The 27995-nt window shown below is 38.6% G+C and overlaps 1 protein-coding gene across 5 annotated transcripts in view; it reads right to left on the reverse strand.

Annotated features, from left to right (window-relative positions):
- Window positions 1-27995, reverse strand: part of LOC144051863 (cell adhesion molecule 1-like) — a 321818-nt gene that overhangs the window by 13370 nt on the left and 280453 nt on the right. For 4 of the 5 annotated variants that reach the window (XM_077565408.1, XM_077565410.1, XM_077565407.1 and 1 more), the window contains 4 exons: window positions 25309-25467; window positions 23324-23420; window positions 21890-22062; window positions 8971-9021 (listed from right to left, as the gene is read on the reverse strand). In XM_077565408.1, coding sequence (XP_077421534.1) covers window positions 8971-9021; window positions 21890-22062; window positions 23324-23420; window positions 25309-25467 — 480 coding nt within the window. The remainder of the gene's footprint in view (window positions 1-8970; window positions 9022-21889; window positions 22063-23323; window positions 23421-25308; window positions 25468-27995) is intronic. The other variant, XM_077565411.1, reaches the window with a different exon arrangement.

Here is a 27995-nt window from a genome sequence, read left to right on the forward strand (position 1 = left end):
TCTTTCATTTGACACATCCGCCTGGAAACATGCCTCTGCACACCTAGGGAGAGTTATTTTAGCAGGTGGAAAAAAAAAAAACAAGAAAAAAACAGCCAGGTTGTATTCATGCTCCCGGAATGAAGCAGAAAGAGAAAAAAAAAATGTTAGACGTAAAAGCTCCACGAAAACATATTACACTCAACATTGTGTGCCGCAGATTTATGTGTTGTTATGGTTCAGTGCTTAAATTCATACGCTATCCAAGGTCATATTTAAGCTGTCACGCTTTTTGCTGCAACCCACGACTCTACTCAATGAAATTTCCACAAATGCTTTTAAAGTCATGTTATCGTGCCATGTGCACATATAACAGTAATATGAAATACTTATGGGGGGAAATAATCATGAATCAAATCATCAAGAATGATTGGTTAATCAGAAAATCTAAACCAATCCAATAAAACAAAAACAGTACATACTGTATGTTTGTTGGAAGAAAAAAAAGTATTTTTTTTTTGTTGCAAAGAAATCCACTAAAGAAAATTTCAACAAAGAGAAAATACGACACTAAATTACACAAAACGAGACTGAGCTGTGACATTTGGCCTTTTAATTGATTTTTATCAAGTGGCTACTTTTTAAAATTGTTTTATTTCATGTTAACTCATTCACTGCCATTGATGGCTATAGACGTCAAAAATTCAGTTGAACTATTTCTATTAGTTTAACATTTTCCCCCCACTTTTGCGAACCTATGAAAACCTAGAATTGTTTTATTGTACATTTAGAACATATATAAAATGTGTGATTAATTGTGAGTTAACTAGTGAAGTCATGCAATTAATTTACGATAAGAAAATTTAAGCGCCTGACGGACGCCCCAAATTTTTTATAATCTTTTGTTTTTTAATCGTGTTAGGCGATTAAATGTTTTTAATTGTAATTAATCACATTACTTTAATAGTAAATATTGAAAATTGCTTATTAATATATTTATATATATATATATATATATATATATGTGTATATATATATATATATATGTGTATATATATATATATATATATTATTATATATATATACAGTATATGTGTATATATATATATATATATATATATATATATATATATATATATATATATGCATATATATATATATATATATATATGTGTATATATTTATATATATATATATATATATATATATATATATATATATATATATACTGTATGTATATATGTATATATATATATATATTTAGCCCTCCCTCCCCCAGAGTTCCAAAATCCCATCTGCGCCACTGCAGGATTTTGTCAGGATCAAGAGTCGGATCCCCAGGAGAGGTTCAATAAATAGACGTGCGCGCGTTACATGTTCCACTATGTGTCACATTCAAATGTCATATATTATTACAACAGACAGCAGCGTGTCTTGCCTCCCTCTTGTAATAAGCACAATTTGATGATGTCTGTAATGCGGCTGCTTGTCCATGTTGTCACGAGGCACCCCTCGCCGTTCGAACGCTGACATGCCGGCGACGGCATCGTGACAGGATGTGAGCAGGCCGCCGGGATTTATGGTGGTGGTGTGGCGGGGATCAAGGGGATTTGCAAGTAATGCCCACGTCTGGGTGATGGAGAAAGCAGCTCTGCACCACATACTTTACCGTCTCACCTCCCGCTTGTCTTTCCATGTATGTTTTTTCTCTCTTGTCAAGCAATTAACACCTTGTTTCATAACACTAAATCTAGCATGTATGTGATTCCTTATTCCTGGAAGGTGGCTGGAATTCCCAGAGCATGGAGTTTTCCTGAGAAATGTGAACGCCGTAGAAATCTCTTTGGAAAAGATGTCACACTTGAAATGTGAAATTAAACAATTAATTATGTCAAAACATTTATGGAGCCACTTGTTGCTGGGCTTAGTTAATGCCAAATTTAAAGATAAATGACTTTCAAGTTTTTAAGTCACAATGTAATGAACAGCTCAATATATATATACAGTATATATATATATATATATTTCTGAATTATAAGGAGAATGAATATTAAACTTAAATTCAATTGTTTTGGATTTTTTTTTTTTTACATTTTGGTCTTCATTTTCATATTTGTGGAGTTAATTATTTTACGTTATTTGCCTTTGGCTATTTTAGTTCATAATGTGGCACTTCTATTTTTGATTTGATTTATGTCCCTAATACTTTTTTTTTGTATATATTGTACTGCTAACTGTGGGCAAAAAAAGCAAAATTAACCGTTTTTCTGATTTTACTATCAATATGTTAGAATTTGTTTCAGTCTATAGACCACATCCCCAAATTCCACACACTTATAATGTCATTAAGAGTATTTATTTGCAGGGAAAATTCTCTTTGGATTATCAATATATCGAGCATATGGACCTCAATATGCTTAAAATGTCGATTGCGATTGACCAGTTGATCGCAAAGGTAGTATTGGTAGATCGCATGACATAAAATAAACAAATTAATTAATTAATTAATAAAGCCTAGCATCCAAAAAAAGCATAAAAAAAAAATCTAAGCTGCATGGGTGGCCCAGAATTTTAGCACACTGGTAGCCTTCTGTGCTCCCAAACCAGAAACATGGTCACCGCGCGGCTTCCATCCTCGGGCAGCTTGGCTGCTTGAAACACATTTGGGCACTCCTGATATAAACATTATATATGACACAAATCACATTGATGTAGAGCGAATGACAAGGTAAATCCTTCACCGAATGGACTCAGTACAATGGAGCCATCAGTTGAGAATTAACACCCCGGCCTGTCAATAGCCATTTGGCAGAGCAGAATTGAAAAACATCCGCGTCTTTTGTGTTTGTTTGGAAAAGGAAAGAAGCCAAACGACATGAGGGGCGAGCGTACACGGCTAACCTTTAACCAAATCATTTGCGGAGCGTTGCACTCAAGCGCCGCAAAATTGGACTTTCATTGCCGCCGGCTCTCCGGCTAAATAGATTCCTAGCGGCCTTTGTAACGACCAAGGATAATTTGACGATGCACAAACGTTGCAATTTAAGAGGAGGGGGGGGGGGGGGGGATTTGGATGGGCTGGCGGGGGTAAGACAAGAAGTTGAAGGTCTGACTGCAATAAATAAAAATATGAATGCAAACTGTGTCGGTGAACCTTCCTCATGTTGTTTACGCCAAAAGATCACGGGCAATCTGTATTTTTCCCTTCTTCAAATATGACCTGGAATTGAAAAATGTGCACCAGGGAGGCTTCATACAACATCTAATGTGCAGTTTTTGTAATTACTGACAACTGCTCCATGAGAAAGCAACATTAGCGTAATGAAGCTCTAGTTGAGGCTGGGCTGGCATTCCCAACCTGCTCCTCCTCGGGGACCAATTAAAAAAAAAAAAAAAAACTCACTCACTTTCTTTATTAAACCAAAAATAAACGGCAGAAAATCAACTGGGAATCGCACTAAACAAAGGTACAGTATGAAAGGGGGGGGGGGGGGGGGTAATTTTCATTTCTAAATGATTCCTTAATTTTTCCAATGAAAAGGCAACGACACGCCCGAGACTCCCAAGTGGACGGAGCTCTTGTAAAATTCCAAAAGAACTCAGAGAGTGAAACATGTCGGAGGCTCATATAATAAGCACAAAAACCTGCTTGGAATGGACTCCTCACACTCCATCTGGTGCGGGATTCCCACATTTGTAAGGAAGGGGAAAAAACACTCTCATGTGCTAGTGTGAGTAAACAAAGCAGAACAAAGCATGTTTTCCGCTAACATGCTAGTCAAAAGAAGAGAGAAAGAAAAAAAAACTGAGGCTTAGCAAAAAAAAAAAGTACATACTTTTGATATTCAAACGTAAGAAATCATTTTGTATATCACCAGCCTAATGCTAGCACTCAATAAAAAAACACTATTGACCGGCTATCAACAATTAGCATTAAACATCACGAGGCGGATTTACCTGCTTACACAAAAAAACAAAAACTATATGCCACGGAGGAGGCGTGCGTGACTTCCGACTTCTAAGTTTTCACCCATCAACTTTTGTTTCCGTTTCCGCTTTGCGACGTGTGGGCCGCGCCCCAGTACTTGCGCTTCCGCCTTTGTGCCCCTCGGTTGCGCGTCCCCGTCGACGGGTGCGAGGCTGCGAGTGTGTAAGTGTCTGTCTCAGTGTCCGAAAGCATTTCCCGGTACGCCCTCTTGGCGATGAGTGGGAGCGCAGGGGTGAGGGTGCGAGTGTTGGAACGCGGCCAGCAGTGGCCGGAAACGGCGCTGATGTGTAAAACCCGGAAGTCGAAGTCCGTGGCATCTACAGGGATGTGATTTGACCAAAGTGAAATTATCTGAAAATTTAGCCGGGGGTGTGGGGGCCGCCGTCACCCAGCTAGATCCAGGGCAGTGCCCTGGTGGGGGGACAAGGGGGGGCTTCCCGGAGCTCATGGGTTTTCCGTGTTTTTAAGTACTTTCAATGCACTCACATGACAAAGAAATAGACAAAACAACAGCATAAATTTTCAATGTATATTGAACTATCCCATATAAAATGGCAGTTTTAGTCAACTCAAAATCAGTCACATTCAAAAACATTGGACTGCCTTTGCTTTTAAAAACTATCACTGAGAATATCATCATATCTAACTAATGTGATTACTAAGTTAACACATAAATAATGTTGAAGAGTTCAAATTTCATGAACAAATAATTGTATCATGACCAAATGAAAAGTAACTCATATTAGAGCATACCACAAATGTCTTTGTTATAGCAGAAGATGTTATCTGTCGGAGTCATGTGCATACACAATGAACTACAAAAAAAAAAAAAAACGGAAATTTAAAATGTTTATTTTTGAAGATAAAAAAAGCGGAATTCCGCGAATTAGCGGAAAAATCACATCCCTGCATCTACCCCATAATAATAATAATAATAATAATAATAATAATTCTTCCTAACCTGTGAAAATTTTGTTTTATCAATTAAATTTACCACTTTCTTCTTCTACTCTTTATCTTGTATTTCCATGCATGCACCACACTGCCCCTAAAAGGCCAAAGCATGAACAGCAGATATTTTATTTTACTTGCTACAATTTTTTTTTCTAGTTGTTCTCTCAAGTTATATTTAAAGTATTGCTAGAAATGCAAAATGTTGAAATCACTGAATCGTGATGTCAATATCAATCCATCTGTCCCGTCAGCATGACCTCGGAAAACGTGCACATTTCACTGGAGGCTCCTTCAGACGAGGCTGGAACAAGGGAGGCGAGCTCCCGAGCTGCCAGTCGAAGGGAATGTCGTCTGTTGAATCAATCCGACAACCTAATTCCATGTTCCGTATGGAGGCAGCCTGGCCGAGAGCGTTGCGGGTGTCTAGTGAGGGCTTAGCCGGGATATGATGTCCCTGCATCGGATCATCTCCGAGCATCTGATGGCTTGCGAGAATGATTTCACCCTGCTCGCGAGCCGAGGATTCTGGGTAATTTCTGCCCTTGTTAAACACTGGATTTCAGAATCATCTCCCAACCTAATTGTTATACAGTGCGACGTTGACTTACGAGTGCCCCAACTAATACGATTTTTTGAGTTACAACGTTTTTTTTTTGCTCTGTGTCATGAGCCAAAAATTTGAAATGATGTCATTGTTATTGGATATTTACAGCATCAGGATCTATGTAAGCGAGTGGCCCTTCTGTAATAAATATTGAACGAATAAAAATACAGTTAACAAAAACAAAACAAACACAAACAAAAAGTTACAGCAATTTTGTTTAATATTTTTGAAAATTTGATTTAAAAAATGAAGAAAAAAAAACTTTTTGGGGGGGTGGGTGTTGGGTGGGGGGCGGAGCCAACCCATTTTTGGTGTGAAAAATGTTTTGCTTTAGGAGTGTCAAAATTAGTGTGGGAATTTTTAGTTAATTTTAAATTTCCTTTAACGTCACTAATATTTTTAACGGGCGATTAATGACCACCCCTTACTTGGAAAGCCTGTACTGGGGGAATTCCAGTTGCAACACAGTAGACACGTCTACGTCAAAATTTTGCATATATTTGTGGAGACTAGGGTCAAATTGTATTTTACAATTTAAAAAATGTGCACAATTTCACAACTTCATGTTAAAGATGAATGAAAAGAAAAATGCACTGAGCTGTCCCAAAGTCTTACAAATGCAATTATGCCATCTGGTGGCAGAAAAATGACCTCAACACAAATCAAAATCACACTTGATTTTACAGTACTGTACATCTTTTTAATCTTAACTTAATTTTCTGAATTATTATGAAATGACTGCATCAATGACTAAAAGATGCAGACATATTTCTTGCCGCAACGTAGCCAGCTGCCAACATGTTTGGATAAGTCTGATAAATGTTTTTATGTGTAATATGAAACTTATTGCAAGTAACTTTCAAACACATGAAACAAGAAGTACTCTTTTGAAAGGTTGACTTATCTCCCTCCCGAGAGGTTTGCACGCGCGCACAAAAACACCCTTTGAGACCCGACAATTTGAACTCTTTTGAAACTTTTCACAAACATGAAACAGCACGGCAGACGTTTATTGTGGCGTTTGCTCCCGCGCTGCAGCGACAAGAAAGAAAGGGGCCTTGTCAACCCAATTCAAAGTCGAGCGCAGACGACACAACAACTGACACTTGACACCGACTAAAAGGCCTTTGTGTGCGACATGCTGCTTCATGTGTTTGTGAATGTACGTGTGACAATTACAAATAGGTCTGCACCGTACACACTGGGCGGCCTGTGATTACAAACCCGGCTAGATCTCAGCCGGGGGTGCCCGTGGCGCCACAATGGCTGTTTAATGAAAATTGTGCTTTATGTTACAGCGGGTTTAACTGTTTTTGCAGCGTTATGCTGATTAAGGTGCTGCAAAGCAATCTAGCGCCAGGCGGCTTAGCGTGGCCCTTGTGACAGGACGTTTAGAGGAGTCGCGAAATGCGACAAGGCTCAATTACATCCTCCCAGCATGCACTGAATAAATTGCGCTCAATCCCCTTTCGTCTTTCACGATGTTACAACCGGGGAAAAATTGTTGATGGCTGCGTTTGGAAGAGGAGGGCTCGCTGGGAAAAGTGCAGCGTAATACGCCGTGGAGTAATAACAGTTTGCATCATCAGCTTGTTAAGGAAAGAGCGAAAAGAAACTGAGAATAAGATGTAAAGAGAATGGAGAGAGAAACTACTGCATCCAAGGAAAAAAAAACGGAGACAGAAAGCATGACTGCGGGTACATCCCCGTAGTCTCGTGCTGATTGTTGCTGAAATGATGAAAAAAATTACGCTCCCCAAAAACCCTTTTAATTGTGTGTACATTTAAGAAAATAACATTTTAGACTAGCCAATTTTGTGTTATAGTAACGCTCTATCACAAATATTTCATGCTATCAACGTAGCAGCCGTTGGCTTGTTTACAGTGCTAATGCTAGCTTACTATTGCAAACCAAGCTATTTTGTTGCCAGCGAGCGTTCTTTCTGACTCGTTTTCACAATTGTTGAGAGCCATATTTGAGAATTGTGCTGGTGCTCAAGCATGAAGTTTATTTATTTCCAGTTCTGGTTGTCTTTTGCGAGGAGGCTATGACAATTTTATTTCCTATCGCCTGCTATTTTGTCGTTGGATATGTTCTCCACTTTAACGCCGGTCCAACCAGACTTCTGTGAAAAGTCACCCATGCACTTAAACGCACGAGCCGAGACAATCTTACGCTAGTTTAGCAATTAGCTTCACTTCTCCTCCTTTTCTCGTCATCCATTTGTAAGAATCGTCCTTGTCAGAACAGAAGTCTAGTTTATTCGCTGCCACGAAGGCGATAATTACTGACTTAGTCATGTCAATCTTACGTTAGCTTAGCAATTAGCATGGCTTCTCTGTCTTTTCTCTTCATCCCTTTGTAAGAATCATCCTTGTCAGAACAAAAGTCGATCTTATTCTCTGCCACGGAGGCGATGATGACTGACTTAGCTCATTGCTATCTAGCTGGCGCAGCAAAAGGAGCATCGAGTTTGCCTCAACGTCCGACTGCTCACTTTAGGTGTCATCCATTCCAGCGAAGCTTGGTGGTTGATTCTCAGTTTTGCTGAGGCATAAAATTCAAATTTTGCGTTTTAAACTGCAATGCAAAATCACAGATTTTTTTTTTAGGAACTTTTTTCATATGAATTGTAAATTATTGTCCCAAATTTTCAGAAAAACAAAAAATATATATATTTTTTGGGAATTGAAACAGGTAAAAGACAGGCAAACATGATTACATTGGATGATGTTATTTTTTTGTTCAGTGAAGATTAAATGTTTTTTTTTTGTGTTATACATTATAAAGATTAATTTAGAATTTTCGAAATATCACCGAGTAACATACCGCACTAAAGGCTGGTACATAAAAAGTACTAATCCTTTGAACTTCCATCAGTTGGGTCTCCCGCTACTATTGACCTGTTCTTTAAGCATATTTTTCCCCTTTTTTTCTTTTTCTTTCTCAAATGTCACATTGTGGCATATCCAAATACCACCTCCCTGGGCGTCCTCGCCGCATGTGTAGCCTTGACGTTACGTTTAAAACGCGGCTGCTATTGAAAAACATTCAAAGGCAAATCAAACGTACAACATTGCGTATAGGGCAGGATGGCCAACGATCTGCCTTTCATTTACGTAAATGATTATTGATGTGTTTTTTTTTTCTGGCCTCAAAAAGACAAAATGTGAGCTATATGCGAGATGTAAAGGGTTTTCTCATATGACGGACGGCTGCGGGTGGCGAGATACAGCTGCAGATGCTGATAAGATAGAAGAGTGCGGGGCTCAAACACACGACTGGGGTGCACTGACGGCACCCTGCTTCCTGTCCTCAATGTCACCCATCAGCGCCTATCTGATGAGAACTGCCTGTCCACAAATAATCATACACGCTCGCACACATACAGAGAGGGGCACAGCGGTGGTGGGAGTGGTCGTTGGTGGGGGAGGTGTACCGTACCTTGCGTGTTGACTGGGTTGGTGGTGGGTGTGGGGATAGTAGTGGGAGCATCTAGATGGAAAGAGTAAAGAAAAACAAAAAATAAAGAACACGTATAAGAAATAAGAAAGACAAGAGTAAAGAAGACAAAGCCATTGATGACGAGAAGCTATTCAAACTGACAGAGGGCAAAAGCTAGGTGGCGGCTAGCTAGAGCTAATACAAAAATGCTACGCTTATGGAGGAAGGAAATACTGACGACAAACCTTTTTTTGTTTTTCATTTTACACCTGTATGTTGAACTGTTACTATTACAAAGACAGTAAATCATTTTTAGAATTCATAAATACCCATCACATTTTCCCCAATGTTAGCCAACTGGTTTCCTCTGTAATTGCATCCGCAACTACAAATTCCAAATACACACCAGTACCATACAAAACATAATACGTCAAATAAATCCACTCAATAAATCCCCTACAACCCCAACGCAACAAAAACAAGACAAGACACAATGAAAACTCCCGGGACATAGCTTATGTTCCAGCTAATAACAATGGTGTCAACTTTAAATCAATGCTAATTATCCGGCGTTACCAGATTAGCGCTGACAACCACATGGGAGGGCGGGAAAACAAGTTTAGTGACAACAATGGAGGATGTGGTGCGTTTCTCTGATAGGCTCTGCAACTTTTGCAGTTGTCAGCTAGCTTCGCGCAAGACAATAGCGGCACGTAATGAGCCGTCTTACAGTCTAATAGATTTCCGTGTCATGCCATTTGTGCTGAGAAAATGTACATTTCCTCAAGCGTTTGATGTCCAAGCTGTACTGTTTGGATGGTAGCAGAAATAAACGCTGATGGGAATGCCAGAAACCATGGCAGGAAATCATTACAAGTGGCATCGTGTGGGAAATTCAAGTTGTAGTGTACAAGTGTACGGCGTCACACTGCGAGCTACATTATTTCCTCCCATGTAACAAAAAAGGTAGCCCAAAAACTGCAGTATGGAAAGTTTATTTATTTGATATCCTTGATAACCAGCTCCAGGTTCTAGTATGTATTTTTCAGCAGACTAGCAGAACAAATTTGTTGTCTTCGTAAAGTTTTTTTTCCCCACTGGTAGGCCCAGCTCGTCATGCACTGGTTACTTGGTAACCTGGACCTTATTAGCACAAAAATGCCACTAGTTCTACTAGAGAGCGGACATGTCATACAGAAAAAAAAAATCCATTCTACATAAAACCCCATTACTGTATTCAAATTATTCATGCCCATTTTACAGTGCATTAGCATCCTCTATTGGTATTAAAAAAAAGTTAATATTGGAGTCATTCAAGAATTATACAATCATTAGTGCTTCCTAATAGCAATAGTAGCGCAAGAATACTTTGGACCTAGCAGTGGCAGACCGTACAGTTGAAAGAACTAACTAAAAATTTTTTTTTTAAAAAACGTATGGTAATTCCGGTGTTTTTATTAGCCAAGTCAAAAGTGATGTGATTCTCTCTGTTACCTCTGTTTATGATGGACTCTTGACGCATGTCAAGATGCTAATCATCTCGGTCTTGCGACGCTAATATTAAATCCACAAGCTAGCAAAATGAGTAAAAACCAGATGCACTACGAAAGTTTCTTTACAATGGGGAAAAGGCCCAGTGATAAGACAACACAAGAAGAAAAAGAAATAGACAGACAATATAGGTATTACAACATATATAATATGATTTGAAAATATTAATTTACGGCGACAGGTGATTCCCACTCACGATAAGCGCCGCTTGATTTAGCGTCATGGTGAGTTATAATCATGGAATTCATATTTGTTCGCGGTGCCTTGTTATGTTGGCGTATCTCAGCAGGATGCTGATTATGTAGTTACATAAAAAAAAAGTGGCCACATTAATGTTATATCTACAAAATACACAAGTCTGAGTTTTGCTCATATAATTCATGGAAAGTAATTAATAGTGACCATATTAAAGCATAACATACATGCGTATTTGTTGTTGCAGCAGCTAATTAATCAGCCAACCCTTACAGGCCCCACCCACCCACCGGGTGCCGGTTTGCGAAAGTTACAGACTTGTATGAACCGGTCCGAGGCGGAAAATAGATTGGGGACCACTGAACTAGTGCACAGTTTTTTGCCTGACCAGTAACATGTCGTTCTACTAGTATACCAAAGTCGTTCCGCTAGTGAGGACAAAGTGTTGTTCTACTTGTACAAGTAGAAAGCAGACTACTAGTGTACTAATGTTCCCTAGTCGTACATTTATATTTCTTAAGGCAATTCAGAGCCCTACTAATGTACACAATTATCATACATACAGAAGGTGATAGAATAAATGACTAGTAGAGCGCAGTTGCCCTACTACTACACCAAGGTGAATTGTCTTACTAGTGACTAGTCAAGGATATAGAATTAATGTGCACGACTTACCATATGGTCCATCTCTCGAGTCAAAATGCACACAAAAATTTCTGTAACGCACGTCATGCTGTTAACATGATGCGTCGTACTTCCCGCTCTTTCAAATTAACCATGCATAACAAAGCCTAGTTCATCATCACCGTTTCCCACCATCTCGCCGGGTAATTAAGTCGAAGCGCCGACGAAACCACCGAGGTGATCCCAATCGGGCACTGCCTGCGTTCGCCCACGTGGCGTCGATTAAGACTCGTCGCTAACTGGCAAACATCGCGGGAAAAAGACGGACGTCAGAGGGCGATTGAGGTAAGCGGTGGCGCCGACGGGGGGCCGCGAGGTACCTCATCAGGAGGATATATGGCGAGGCTGGGGGAAGGCAAAGATAAGCGCGACCCCTTGCTGCGGGAGAGTCACAGCGGGGGGAAATTGGCTGGCCGTCTCCCCTGCGCTCTTGCTCTCTGCATTCCATCAAAAGACAGCAGCAGGGGAGCGCACACTTCCAAACTAATGATAAAACATCAAGGATGGTGTAATGCCGCCGCCGGCGATGGAGCGTACGGTGGCGGTGGCGGCGGCGGTGGCGGTGGAAGGTATCATGGGATCGTGGCGAGATTCTCCTCTGACAGCATTTGAAGAGGAGGGTGAGCTCCATTCCGCCCCCGGTGACCGAAGGCGGTCTGATAGCAGAAATGTCAGCATGTGGAAAAAGGGGAAATTGGCCATTCAGGGGTTGAGGGTCTTCACAAAGGCCGTGATAGGATGTGGCACATATAATATCAAGGCAAACAGAAATTCTCCATGGGCAATTTTCCAGGCGGGATGACTTGGAAGCCTGTGCATTATGAAGGCACACGTATGAGTGTATTTGTGGATGAGGCCGGATTTCCAAACACTCAAGAAAAGATAGAATTTGACCACCAAGTCAAACAAAGCTGTGAAATCTGTTTACATGCAACAACACAACTCCTACTTGTATTTGTTTTCGTTTGGTTTAGACTTTATAGATATGATGCGGTTGGCTGGGCTTTTCAAATGCAGCGCACTGCATTCAAGGCTTGTTTCAAAAGCGACATAGGATGAATTCAAGGGAACAAATTTCAAATACAGCAACATCTTACGTCATGTTAAAAGTAGCGATGTAACTCTTTGACTGCCAAAAACGTTAAATGACGTTTAGTAAAATCCTATGGAGGAGTGCCAAAGACGTTAAAAGACGTTTGTTTCAAAACAGAGGTGAAACTAACCATTTTCTATTGTTGATTACTGAAAAACGGAATAAGGTAGAAACAAACTTTTTTTTTCTGATGAAAGATGAGAGTCCAATCTTTCATTTGGTAGTATGTGTGTTTCCATAGTCCAAACACATCATTTTCTGTGGACCTTGAAAGATCAGTCAAAATGCTTAAATCGGCTGGCACCCACGGCATCCCTTTTCTGAAAACGTCTGGCAGTCAAAGAGGTAATGATATCCAAACGTCACGATATGATAATTATAACGATATTGTGGGGAGGGTGGCGATATTAAAAAAGGTCACAATATTGTAAAAAAAAAAGAAATACCAAAAATACCAAAAAAAAAAAGCTTTTGTACAGAAAAGCAATGCACATAAACAACATACAATCTCTAATGACAATTAATATTCAGGCACTTACTTACTATATTGACTCGATTCACAAGCATATTACATTCCCTTTCATCGGACAATTAACGTGGATTTTAAACATAGAAGGGCCAAAACATGCCGTATGAAAATTAAACGGCACTAAAAAAATAGCCACCATAGGGTGCTAGAACTGCACAAATGCAAATCAACTTGGCATTTTTAACAGATGTGTGCTGCTTTTTATATCGTGTTATGACGACGACGACAGTGTGGCAGTTTTAATATCGTGATATCACAATATTGCTGTTATCGTTACATCACTAGTTGAAAGGTAATCTGACGCCAACTGTGGCTATGTTAAATGGGATTTTGTAGATTTTAAATAATAATAATAATAATAATAATTCAGTTTACATTTGAATCTGATCTGGATGAAACTTGGCTTTACAAGATATTCTTTCGAACACACAAAGCAAATTGGGTGTAAATTGGACAATATTAGAAAGAGATAAACCAAATTGGAAATGTATAATTATAAATTGGTCATTTATCAAATATTTTTATTTATTTAATTATTTAATATGATTTATTGTTATTGTGTTTATTAGATCTTTTAATGATGTGATTTATAAAAAAAAAAGGATGAACACAAGTAAACCAATATAAAATAAAACAAAAAAATAATTTTGTTTTCCCCAAAATATTTTAATTGTTATTTGGATAAAAAAAAAAAAGAGAGAGAGCGAGATTCAATGATCAATTGACATTCATACAACCCGTTACTAATTTACCTACCTACTTGCTATCAACTTATCTACATACCTACCTTGAATGGTGTCCCACAGGGATCACTCCTCAGACCTCAAACATTAGCACAACAATGTTATTTTAATAAGGTTTCATCACTTATAAAATGTCACACTTATCTACGTAGAGAAGCCTGAGGTCCGGTTATATTACTGTATTCCAGATTCTACTCAACCATTTATCCATCCATACATCAGTTGTGCTGACAGTTTTTCCACATGATGAAAATCGTAACACCCTTGAGCGCTGTCTGCACATCCAACGTAAATATACAGCCAATCTTTGACTTTTGCTCCGTGGAGGATTTACAGGTCAAAGAAGTCAGCGTCGGGATAAACAGTGAGCAGGCGAAGGCAGCATGGATGTGAATTATAGGAGCAGAAAGAGAGAGAGAGGGAGGGAAGATGCCGCTCTGTCTGTCTCTTCTTTCCTATGGTGCAGAACAGCATGACAAACGTCCGCACACAATACAGCAGGACATGATTTTCATGTGCGTGCGCACACACATCTGAATGGGCAGGCGCACAATGAAAGGTCATCACTTCTAACAAAATATTGTGAGGAATCAGAGTGTGGGGGGGGGGGGGGGGATAAACGCTATTGAATATCCTATAGTTTTGATGTACAGTCAACAACGTTACAACTGTTGGGAACTCAGAATTCATCAAGCCGAAGTCAAATAAGAATCCAGAACTCGAACAAAAACAGTGTGCACCTGGCAAAAACAAAATGGTCGTATGACAAACCTTAAAGGGGTATCAATAAACCCTCTCTTTGTCTGGCTGTCTACCTGTCAGAGTCAATTTAACTCTATTTAGAGTGGGTACCAAATAGACTCAGTTTTAGAGTAACATTTACACAAAATAAAATAAAAGCCACTCAAGGGTCAAGGAAAGAACTCACGACCTTCAGCTTGGGAGAAAGCCGATCTACTCGCTGAGCCATGCAGCTCCTGCTGTTTGTTAGTATATCGCTCGTGTCAGCTGGAATCTTCCCAACTCTAGCGGGACCAAATATTTATATAGACCAAAACATTGTTTTTGGTCTCTTGGAGATAAGCAAAAATTAGGAGGGGCATAGCTCAGGTGGTAGTGTGGCACTGTCCTAAACTGAAGGTCATGAGTTGGTTCGTCAACCCTTGAGTGACTTTTATTTAACTTTAAATTTTCCATTTTTCTAAGTGTAAATATTAGCCTACTCTAAAACTGAGTCTGTTTGGTCCCATTTTAAATAGAGTCAAATTTACTGTATAGAATTTACTGTGTACCTACCTTTCTCTCCCTGAGTTCAGATGAGAGCATCCACATTTCATCCAAAAATAAATAATAATAATAAAAAAGGAATACACGATTCAAATTTTTTTCTTGAGGAGGAAATCTAAACAAATCGATGGTTTACACAGCATGCCGGAGCAGTGAATCACTCAGAATGCTGGCCACATGGGATAACTCCTAAGAAAAGGGCCAAATGACCACCGTATAGACAATAGGTGTCCAAATAGAAGCCTGGCAGCCCAAAGCATAATGGGGGTATTGGCAAAGTGGCTAAAGAGAGTCTGACTGACCTCGGCGGTAACCCCAAAGTGGAGCATGCTGTGAAAAATAATTGGATAAGTGGCTGCAAGACGACACTTATAAACAAAAGACAACAAAAAGACATCAACTTAAAAATGTCAATTTGAGCAGACATGATAATGAAATTAATGGCCGACACGCCAAGTGGCGTTTGCAAAAAGGGAGACAACGCAGGACAAGGTTATCACACGAGGGCCAATCTGCAGTGCACAAACACACTAATTAAGCCGCTGTAGCGGGCGTGATTACTCTGGGACAACAAAGCCTCGCGCGGACCACAACATGATTTGGGATGGCATTAAATCCTGCGCAAAAAGAGGAGTGGGAGTCGCGGACATAATTATAAGCGGTTATGAGTATCTTTTTACCAATCTCCTGTGTCTCATTAGAAAGCGGCTCAAGCTGCGAGGGAGACGCTGTTTAATGGAAATTGTTAAAATATGTGCAGAGCGAGTCGCTAATTGAAGAGACAACAGGGCAAGGAGGACGCAGATGCAGATCCCAAATGCAAAAAAAAAAAAAGTCACGACTAAGAACACCTGCTTCTAATGGCCTTTTCATCACTGCAACATTGTTATTTCCATTCTGATTTGGAATTTTAAAAAAAGAGCGATTCCATGATCGAATGGCATTCATGCAGCCCGTTGCTAATTTACCTACCTACTTCCTACCAACCTATCTACATATCGACCTTGAACGGTGTCCCACAGGGATCACTTCTCTGACCCCGAACATTGGCACAACAAATATCATTTTAGTAACATTTCATCCCTTAAAAAATGCTCATAATCGATCACAATAAATACATAAATAATAAATAGAATAAATAGAATATAAATCAAATTAAAACAAAATATCTGAATTCACGTTACCCTGTAAAGTAAATTCAGATATTTTCTCTTAAATACATAATACAAGTTTGAAGATAATTGCTGGAAATGTGCAAAGATTGAAAACTAGACAGTAGTAAATAGTGGGTATAAAGCATTGAACTATATTTGACCATACGCAGAGCGCTTTGTTGTCGGCCGTGAGCTCGCGAGCTTAGGGAGAGAAGTTGCAAAAGCCAGGAAGAGCAAGTCAAATGTGGACAGGGAAAAGACCCCGATGACCCGGTGGGATATATTCCAGACACCGGAGGCTTTAAGTGGATGTAAGAAGGCGTAAGAAAGATGCTTGTTGAAGTAGTATCCATTTTCCCGGTCAAAGAAGTGTTATTTGATTGGCTTGGGTTTGGGTTCAGCTCATTAAGCATCATCATCATTTTTTCTTCTTCTGTTTAAGCCTCTTGTTACATACTTTTTTAATAACCATTCATTTGGCTGGGTTTTTTCTCTGTAAAATTTACAGAACATAAAAAATTAAGCCAAAATATGACTAGATAGCTACGTAAGATGACGTCTGGCGAAATCAAAATAGTTCAACGGTTTTTAAATTCTACGTACTGTACGTTATTTCGCAGACTAAAAATGCAATAGTAACAACTTGAGAACAAATACACCACAGCAGAGCAAAACAACCAACTATGATCTAAATGTGCTCCGCAGTTCTTAAAGGCAAATTTGGTGATGGCCAAGGCTGCAATGGTTAATAGAAAAACATAATAATAATAATAATAATAATTACTATTATTATTAATAGTAATTAATAATAATAATAAGAATAAGAAATAATAATAATAATTACTATTATTATTAATAGTAATTAATAATAATAATAATAAGAATAAATAATAATAATAATAATAATAATAATAATAATAATAATAACAATAATAATAATAATAATTACTATTATTATTATTATTATTATTATTATGAAAAAACATCCAGGGAAATCTCTATTTTGAAGCAGCAATTAAAAAAATATATTGTACAAACTGTGCAACAGTGTACGATCCCTCTATGTGTAAACAAATCTCGCTTTGTCCAAAGATGTACTTTTTGAAAATAAACCTACAGTCACTGCTTTCCGTAAGCAAAACAAAAAAAGAAGCAAGATTACCGCATTAACAAAAACTAGGCAGTGCTGAAATACTTCCTGTTTTGCTCTTCTGATTTCATATACTATATACAGTGTCAAACTAAATTGTGACACCATCTAGTGATCAAAAGTGGAATTACACCTAAAACAAACATGACTTAGACAGAAATAGTTATCTGTACAAAAATAAAAAAAATAAAAAATAAAATAAAAAAAATAAAATAAAATAAAATCGCTTAATAGCAGGACCCCAAACCTGGGCAGCATGATGAAGGGGGGCTTACTGAATTAACAATTTGATATACACCAGTAAGTCCTTTGCATAGGCATCTATACACAAACTGTAATGTTCAATGCGGAGACCCAAAAGACAGCTTTGCTAACTTCTCTCTGCAGGATTAACTTCTCAAAAAGCACCAACTATCTCCGAGAGTAATTACCGGAATACTGAATGCTTTTCACCTGGGAGATTTGGATTAGCGAGGCACTATTGAATGTGTGTGCACGCGTGTGCGTGTGGAGGCCAAGGTATGAGATGTGCCTCGTACCCACCAAGGCTGTTCTCTCCCTACACGTTCAAACAAAAAAGAAGAAAACTGACAACAGCATTCACACGCTGAACCATTCACACCTCCGGAAGGTCATTTCAGAAAAACATCTGTAAAGTTTGGGATTCTTTGGCTCCCTCTGCGTCCAAGTCCTTCACACACCACTCAGCTATATTTTCTGAGTTTTATAAACACACTCTGCTTTCTTGTTGTGAAAATTTGAACCAGAAAAAAAAAAATCCAAGGACTTTTTTCTTCTTTTTTTTCTCGGCCAATGTACTTTCAGCGAAAACGAAAATTGTAAAATACTTTTCAGCCCTGCTTGTCATGCGACATCTACCATAACAGGCACTTGATCATCATTTAAGTTGTCTTTAGACATAGTGAAGCAGCATGACGCTCAATGTCCAAGGTCAATTTTGATGTCCAAAGAAACAATTGTATATATAATATATGATAAGCAATTGTATGAGGGATCAAAGTTCCTGGTATAGTAATAAGGCCTTATGTCAAGAAACTCAAGACAACTTTACAAGAAGACCTCAATTTTCTTTTTCTTTTTTTCTTTTTTTTTTCTCCAGGAGAGCTCAGTATTGTTCATTCGATTTGACATCATCATTGCTCTCCTTTTTTTTTAAAAAAACAAATAAATTAAAAAAATTTAATAAATGTTTTTATTTTTATTTTTTTATTTTTATAGACCTCAATTTTCGTATGCCGTACGATTTGGTTTTGAAACTCTTTGACGAAGATAAGAAACAACAGAGAACACAAACAAAATAGGCCAAGTCCATCTTTACGATGTTGTTCATATTCTATCAACAGCCTTCAATCAAGATAAAAGTCATGTTCAACGTTTATCTATTTTTATTCATTTTAATTTATTTCACATTGGTTACTAAATGTTAAACCATAGTTATTCTCTATGAAATTGGTTAATATTTGTGGGTGTCTGGAACAGATTAATTGCGTTTACATTATTTCCTGTGGGAAATATTGCTTCAGTTTTCATACGCTCCAGTTTTGCTTAGACTTTTTTTTTTTTTTTTTTTTTTACCAAAAATCAAAGTTTTTACTTTAACTTTAACTTCCTTAAGTTGACTAATTCATGAAAGATGGATATCCATTCTTTGTTGCCCTGATATGTGTACGTTCTTGTGGTTTGGCTCCAACTCCTGCTATGACCAGTTGTGTAGTCCAGGGTATACGCGGGTACCCACTTCTTTTTCAGTCAATATTGAGTATACCCACTTTTAAATCCCCCCCCCCGATGCACATCGTTCAGCCCTTCCTCTGCCTCTAATTGGCCTACAATGATGAGATTGGCTAACTTTTGGCATGAAGACTGATGAGCCAATCAGAGGCAGAGCAGGGCGGGTCATGTCGAGGAAAACTATCCTTCAAATGCTCCCCTGAGCCACAACGGTGACCCAGAAATTGAGCTCAGGTAAACTGATTTGCCCTCGTACATGGGATACTTGATCGCGACGTGGGTTTGATTCCCGGGGTACATGCTCTAGTTAAGTTTGACAGTTGCTGGTACTTGATTTTTAAGTATCGGCAAATTAAAACACAAGAATGGGGACAAATAGTTTAAGATTCGGCACAAAACACTTTTCCCTATTTTTGTCCATTATTCACAAAATATTGTAATTTGTAATATAACATATAGTTTAATTACCAAACTATTCTTAACATGTCAGGATATTGGTCATTTTATTATTGTGAGTAAGCACAAGTACAAATGACAGATTTTAAAATTCTTACATTTCACCCTTTCTAAAAGAGGAAGTTTTTCTGGACTACTTTAAAAACAAAGGAAAAAAACGGGTGAAAATTGAGAGTATACCGACTACACCACTGGCTGAGATCATGAACAGGATGAGCGCTATAGAAAATGGGAGACAAGTGGAGTAAAAGTAAAAAATATTTTAATGCTACCGACTATGAATGCCTTCTCAAGGACAGATAGTGAAGGACTCTCCCTTCTTTAATTTACAGACACTGATGACTTCTTCGCAAGCTCCTTTGCTAAAAACCTGCCAGCTACACAATCGGCGAGACAGCCTAGACATGGGGGTGAAAAAAAACCCTTTTCATTTATGTGCACAAATGCACATTTTCAACAGCTGTCATCATAATTTGCTGGCGGGCCAGATAAACAAACCGTAACATTGTTGCTTTTTGACAATGGCTGTCAAGTCGACTTAAATGAGGCGGCCGGGCACAAATCATAACAATATCATTGTCGTGAAAGCTGCAATCAGATCTCATAAAAGCCAACAGACGGCCTGTGCTCGACAACAGGTTTTGCTTTTAAGACCGCACGGCACATCTCGCTGTTTGAATAAGAGCGGCGTGCTCGGCGCCCAAATCTCACAATCTTCCTCAAAAAAAAAAAAAATAATAATAATAATAATGATAATAATAAAAAAAAATTTTTTTTATATATATATATATGTTTGTCAGTAAGGTCAAGTTAATTGTTTTTTAAAAGTTAAAAAGACTTAAAAGTGAAAATGTTAGCAAGGTTGAAAAAATAGCAAACAGCCGTTTTATTTATTTATTTATATTACATAGAAACCATGCTGGATGATCATATTATAGGAAAATACAGATTCCCCTCAAATATACCCTCCTCTATGTTAGTTTGTCAGACGCAGCAATTTAATTCCTGAGTCAATTTGTATGACCACAAACTTCATTTTCCACCCAAAGAACCGCAATGTTGTCAAAATTGAGCAACCATAACGTGGACATTCCCCACAACGCCACTAAAATGTGATCGTCATGTTCAATCTTAAACAAACCAAACTTTGTAAATCACCTTGTCGGAGCACTTATTACTGATACCAAACAAGTAATGCCATCTCGTCACAATGTCGCCGTATTGTAAACACATCCAAACATTATGTAACAACCGTGAAATATGTGAGCACACAGAGAGAAAACTTCAAAGCCGAAAGCTCAAAACTGTCTTTTTTCCACACAGGGGAATATAGTGTGCAGTGACTGTCATAAAAAATGACAATAAAATGCTCTGTTTTTCTACAACACAAATATTGCGTTTGTCAATATACTTGTCAGCTGCTGGTACAAAGACATTTGACAAGTAATCCTTCAGTCCTTTACTTACTGCATTGTAGTTTTCCGCAGCATCTTGAAACATAAATCCCACAAATGTCATCCTAACATCGAACTCCCAAACTCTAGCACCTACACCCAACCCACAAACCAGAGTTCCTGACACTTAACTCTAACCTGCAAATCCCAACTCTAACCTAAGGTTAACCCCCAGTCCATAACTTTATCCCCCAAATCCCGAGACTAACCCCCAAAGCCAAGGTCTAACACATAATCCCTAACCTGTGGCCATGCTAGCTCCACATTTTTCACCCTCTTTGCCCTAACCTGAACAAGAATTAAAATGACAGTAAAATCACTTGGTTTCTATTTGAGTAGAAATACGGTAAGTGGAAACCAGAAACAGAGTATTAGTGACCTTAAATTTTGATACAGCTTTTATGAATCAGCTGATGAGTATGCAAGGTATGTCAGAAAATGTCGCAGGATTGGTTCCACTAAAGCTATATTACAAACCCAAAACCACAAATTTTCCAATGTGTCAACCATCATGTCAACAAAGAGATCATTCTGCCTTCAGGGCACAAAAAGAGGCGAAAGTTGCTGCACGACAACTCGTGGCTGTTTCACCATGTTCTGAGCATCTGACAGTTCCTGACCGAGAAGAAGCTCACCTATCCTGGCCCTGTATGATTTTTGGGTGACATCAAGGCAAAGATGACGACAGAGCTATGGAGGGTCCTTAGAGAATACTTGAAAAAGTATGACTTTGGGTCCCAATCCTTGAACTTTTATGACACAACTCATACTCTGCTTGTTACACAATTGAATTGTGATTCAACAATGCCGAAGCTCCATATTATGAAAATCGAATACAGCGCTCTTACTCAAGGCGCAGGCACCAACTCACCGTACACGTAGAGGATGTAGTCGTCGTAGGCCTCGCCCACCGCGTTGGAGGCCAAGCAGCGATATGTGCCATTGAAGGACTTATTGAGGTTCTCGATGAACAGGTCCGAGCCGGTGACCACGGCGTGAGGCGGCACATCCTCGTCCACCCTCAACCAGTTGACCTGATGAGGACTGTGAACACACGTGCACGGGGAACTTCAATACAGGTTGATATTGAGAGTCATATTGAAACATTTTATGCAAAAAAAAAAGTCTAAAGACACCAGGGGTCGCCCATTGATGAGGCATGGGCCGATTATCGGTTTGACGGTTCACTGTGGTTTTCGAAACGTTTCAATAACTGCTACTACTTGCTGTCACGGGTCACTAGAGCTGTTCTCTTTTAAGCAGGGCACACTATGATTGGCTGCTTACAAAGTTGAGTAAACTGCGCCGTCTTTTTGAAGTGAATTGCCTCCTTATCCCTATTTTTTTTCTTTCCTCCTTCTCAGCGAGCAGAAGCCTGAGGGGTGGGCAGTTACACACAGGGAAGGAGGAAGAGGGAGGGAGCAAGACAAAACAGACAATGAAATAAAAAAATAAAAATTAAGAATAAAAAAAATGGTGCCAATGGTGACTAGTTTGCCCCAAGGACAACATTAGTAGCCCACGGGTCGGTTCTAAAAAAAATAACTTACCAGTGATGGGACGCTGTGACTAACTAAGAAGAATTAAAACAAAAGAAGAATGTTTAACATTTTAAAAAAAATTATTAATTAATTAATTTATTTATTTATACATACTTAACATGGCCCATGTTTCTTCTGTACCCAATATTCTCTATTTTGTAAAAAAAAAAAAAAAAAAAAGAAAAAAAAAGATTGTTTTCTTTGGAGTTTCTATGTAGCCAATTATTTTAAAAAGGCAATTTTAAATCTCTATTTTTACACTCTAAAAACAGTTGGGTCGAAAGTAACCCAATTATGGATCTAAATTGGACCGTTCCACTTTATGGGTCAATTTGACCCAACTTTCTGGGTTGTTTTATGCAAAATAGACAGATTTTTTTTTGACCTAAGTATGTAAGTAAAGAATCTGACCGTTATTTATGAATTGTTTTACGCTGAAAGACCCCTTTCTTGCCTCAAGGTTGGGTCAAATCGACCCAAGTAGAGGATCGGTCCATTTTTGTTTTTAGAGTGTAATACAATGATACCACAATCTAACATAGGCCCATGCCTAATAGCAATTGCATTATTATGAATATAGTAGAAGAAACCACCATCAGCAATACACCATGAAAAACTTTGTACAGAAACAGCTGTCATAAAGTATACGTATTTGGGTATTTGACGTTTGTGTAACAATATTGTGCCATAAGTGAAAACAATACGGTACATGGTGACTTCGATTTTTGTCCCAGCCCTCATGTGTACCGTGCATGTGCACTCACTGTGGTTTTCCTCCCGCGATGCACGTCAGATCAAGATTGTCGCCCTCTCGAGTTAATCCTTCGGGATACGTCACCACAATCTTCACTTCAGGTTTATCTGAGAAATAAAAAAAAAAAAGACAGTTATTGACTTGTATCGTATACTCTTAACAAGGCTGGCCCTTTTTTACTGCCTTTCCTACCTGCAGCCAAAACTGAAATAAAATTATTATTGCACTCGAGACGTGGAGGGCGAGCAACTGGAGCAAAATCCAAAATAGCCAGGAGTGAAACGTGGTGCAGGATGAAAAGGATTATCCTATGTGCACATTTGACATCTACTCAGCCTATAGTAGCTTACAGCAAAATGATTTCTCTCCCCTTATCAACGCATGCCAAAGATTACCAAAATGTCAAGCACTTCCAGTCAAGCTTTCTGTTTTTCCTTGAAAGGTCAGATGAAGAAAGTGGACCAAAATGAATATTCTACACCGCCTACAATAAGGTGACTTAACCTTTCAGGTGCGCTGCGGCAGTCCGATTCATCAGCCACACTTAATCAGACAACCGCCATAAGCTATCAACGCCACCATCTCGTAGCCGCTGAGGAGCATTTCTATAAATAGACATTAATTTAGCTCATTAGTTTCAGAGAAGTCACTTTTGGTCATTGTGATTGGGGAAAGGATGGAATGTTTTTACAATCAAGTATTCTAGTGATTTTCCCATCCATTAATCGAGTAATAGGATCAAATGTTACAATTGATCTCTGCTTAGCAACATGTGGATTTTTTTTTTAAATCAGTAAATACACATTATTAACGCATTCACTCCCAGCCATTTTCACTGAAGCAACCCCCTTCGCTCCCAGCTGTTTTACTGGATTTTGACAGATTTTGCAAGGCCCACATAATATTGTGTTCTATTGCTATTAAAACATGGAACCTACCAAAAGAAAGAGTCTCTTCTTTCATCAGGATTTTTTTTAATTTGTATATCTGTTTCCATTTTGCAGCAATTAGCATAAGAATATAGCCAAGTTTCATCACTATTCACAAACCTGTTGAAAACACTGGGGAAAAGAGCTTTTTTGCAACATGGCCCTGGTTGATCTCTTATACTCTGCTGCCACCTGCTGGCCGTTTTTTGTAATATTGCTTTAAGCGACCTTTTCAGGTCAGAGGCTGCATCAAAGCCTTCTGTATGCTCTCTCTAGAAAAAAAAGAAAAGACAAGCCTTCTGTATGCTCCAGCATTTAAAAAAAAACATCAAAAAACGTATAAATACGTTTTTGGGACCATGGCAAACAGTTTTGTTTTGCCAATTTTAAGATTCATACGAGTGCTAAAATCAGTTAAAAATGGTAATGATTAACGAAGGATGCGATGCGAAGGTGAGAGACAACAGTGCCTAACGTATCTTACATTTTTAAGTACAACACATGTAAAAAGAAGCTTAGATGACATGGTTATTGTAGTCAACAAAAACTAACAAAATAAACAAAAATTGAAAAAGCACTGTTGTGGACAAAATAAAATAAAAAAAACTGTCCTTTTAAATAAAGTAAATAAACCAATTGATAAACTGACTGTTAATTAATAACATACATAAGCTTCAATCTGACGCATTTTTGAAAAATAAAAACTAACAAAACTGCTCTAAAAATGAATTCAAACCAACAGAATTTATAAAATATATATAAATAAACTAAAACTAACATTAAAACTACACTAAAATTAAGCATCTTTGGAAAAATAAAAACTAACAAACCTGCTCTAAAAATTTATTTAAAATAAAAGAATAAAAAAAATGTCAAAATGAAATACAAACTATCATGAAAAAATTGGCAACTATGGAAACAATTTAGCATTATCCATAACTTCCTGTATACCGTCCCGTTTTACTGTATAAAAGCCACAAAAAGTCACCATAAAAAAAGCAAAAGGCGTGAACAAGCGTTTGTATTGCAGTGCACTTTGCCATCATGCAGTTTTAAGATAACTCACATAACACTTCCAGGTTCCTTTGCGCCAACAGGTCGCTCGCCGCCGGGTGGTCGATGACGCAATCCACCGGCATGCCGTCGTCCTCTTTGGTGACTAAAAATCGCACGCGGCTGGTGACAGTAAACATCCGGTCATACGTTTCCTCCACCGTTGTTTCTCCTAGAAAGAAGGGAGAGGTGGAAGCTAAGTAGTACATTGTTCAGGTATCGGCACTTCACTTGCGGATTTTAGTTTACTAATGGCTTTTTTTCTTACTTTCTACTTTTTTGTCAAAATAGGCTTGCTACTTCTTCTACCCTCTCAGAAGATGACAAAGCATAAAAAAAGATGTTAATAGCAAGAGGTCGTCATCTTGATTGATTGAGATTTGGGGGTGATATGAGGTGGATAAACCAGGAACGGTAAAATGGAAATATGTGAACCAGGGAGCATGACGGCGGCAGAAGAAACGGAAAAGTAGGATCGTTCCTATCCAAGAGAATTGTTTGATGTCGTTGGCTTCAAATTTGATTTGTGACGAATGTGATATGTCTTGTGGCAGCTCATTGTGTGTTCCTGATTTTTGGGGCATGGCAAAAATGGCTGCCCAGTTGACGTAGTTATGTTCGTTTTTCATAGTTTGGCTGGTCCTGCGACTTATAGTTGTGACTTATATGTATTAAAGTTAGCTTGGACTAGCACACAAAAGACAACCGCGAAGAGTCATAATTGGATTTGAAAAACTTCCGCTTCTTACTATGGAAAAGTATTTATTTTTAGCTTAAAATTGCTTCCCTTAGGGTGAAGATGGCAGTAATGCACAAAAAGTAATTTGGTAACCGCCCCCAAAAAAGTAGAAGAAGAATTAAAAAAAAGAAGTACTCATGGCAACTAATGTGTGACGACTGTGACGCATACAGCTAGCTCGCTAGTTTAGCATGCAACATCCGCTACAACAAGGATTTATTATTTACAGTACCAAAAGGTGATAAAAAATTGAGCAGGTTTGTAAGTTTGGCCACAATGTGATGCAGGATTCTAGTTTATGTAAGCCATTTTAGCCATTCCGAAACAGATGCTTGTCATATTTATTGATATCCCGATTTTAAGTGGCTAACATTACGTTACGCTAGCTAGCATATAATGTAATGCTAACATCAGGATCAAGCTTGATTCTCAGGTAGTTCCCGTAGCAAACTGCTAAAAGAATATTTTCAAGGCTGCCGTTGCACAAACTATATTCGGCAGGTTCATCGTGATGAGCACATTTAACCCCGGAGAACCCAAGAACCCTTTTCTTCTTTGGAAAATTATGAATTATATATTAAATGACTGATATAAGTTCACTGAACACCAAAATATATGCTTTTTCAATTTTTTGAACTAGCTCAGAGTTGCTAATTTATCAAAATATATATATAAAACATACTCCTAGGCATTCTGCAACATGATATGAAATAGATTAACAAAAAAAAAAACAATTTTACCATCTGATGATTTGCTGAGAAGATGGTTTTGTTTGGATTGATTTCCAGCTCAACAAAACAGCATGTTGACAGCCATCTTGTCACCACCACTCTGGCTCATGTAAGTGCAATATTCATCCACTAGATGGCCCCATGCAGGGGTCAGAAGTGGCACTCTGGACTTTTGAAGTTAAATTTGTAAAAAAAAAAGAAAAAAAAAAAAGGTCTTTGTTATTTGAGTAGAAGATTTTATAGGGGCCAAATTTGACCCTGTGGGTTCGCCAGGGTTAATGTCATAACTTCAACTGGAATTTATATTCAATTTTGGAAGTATAGAGGATTTAGATGTCATATGTAAAAAAGCCTGATAATGAGTGCTCTTTACAGCGTGAAGGTAGAGCGTTGTTCGGTGTGGGGGTGTGTGGGGTGGGGTGTGGAGGGTCGGGGGGGGGGGGGCTGGCAGTAATCTGCCGTCCACTCGGCCCCGCGGTGCTGTCGGAGGGGGCTTTCATTTGGAGAGCACTACAATGCCACGGGGGCAGCGCATTAGCCGCAGTGCTGAGTGCGACGCTTTACTCGCACTTAATGAAGTGGGGAAAAAATAATTACGCCACCCCACTCTGACCCGCGTGGCAGTCCCGTGGTCACAAGGCGAGCCCCCGGAGGACTCAAAAGAGTTGACGATGATGCCGACACACACTTACAATATGGATGGATATTAACGTAACACACACCGGCCCACCGAAGACCTGCCCTGGACCGCATGCGCTGAGATTTGTAAATGGTCAATGCGCTTGAGGGCTGTTACAAATACAACATGTAATAACACACAGAAATCAATTGGCTTTTTCCGCTTCATTGCAAAGCTCACAGCAAGGCATTAATTGCTTAGACAGTTTAAGTATGATTATGTGCAAAACAACCGCCGTAATTAGTAGAACAATGACATATTGTCAGGGCATTGTTAAATGATTTAAAATGTTAACAAATAGCAATATATGGAAGAGTGACGTTCCTTTGGTGATATTTGAAAAAGATTGGCGGTAGTTTTCACTCATAATAATTTGGGACGGATTGACATTTCATGGAGGTGTAAATTTGAAATGTTTATTTTATGTTTTTTTTTTGTGTAATTATTTCAATGTTATGAAAATACGACACAATAATGCATAGTTTTCTCAGCAAAATATAGCTAACGAGGGTTACCAAATATGGTAGGAAGTCAACACACCCTAACTTAGT

This window comes from Vanacampus margaritifer, chromosome 5 (genome assembly GCF_051991255.1).
Source record: "Vanacampus margaritifer isolate UIUO_Vmar chromosome 5, RoL_Vmar_1.0, whole genome shotgun sequence".
NCBI classification, from domain to species: domain Eukaryota; kingdom Metazoa; phylum Chordata; class Actinopteri; order Syngnathiformes; family Syngnathidae; genus Vanacampus; species Vanacampus margaritifer.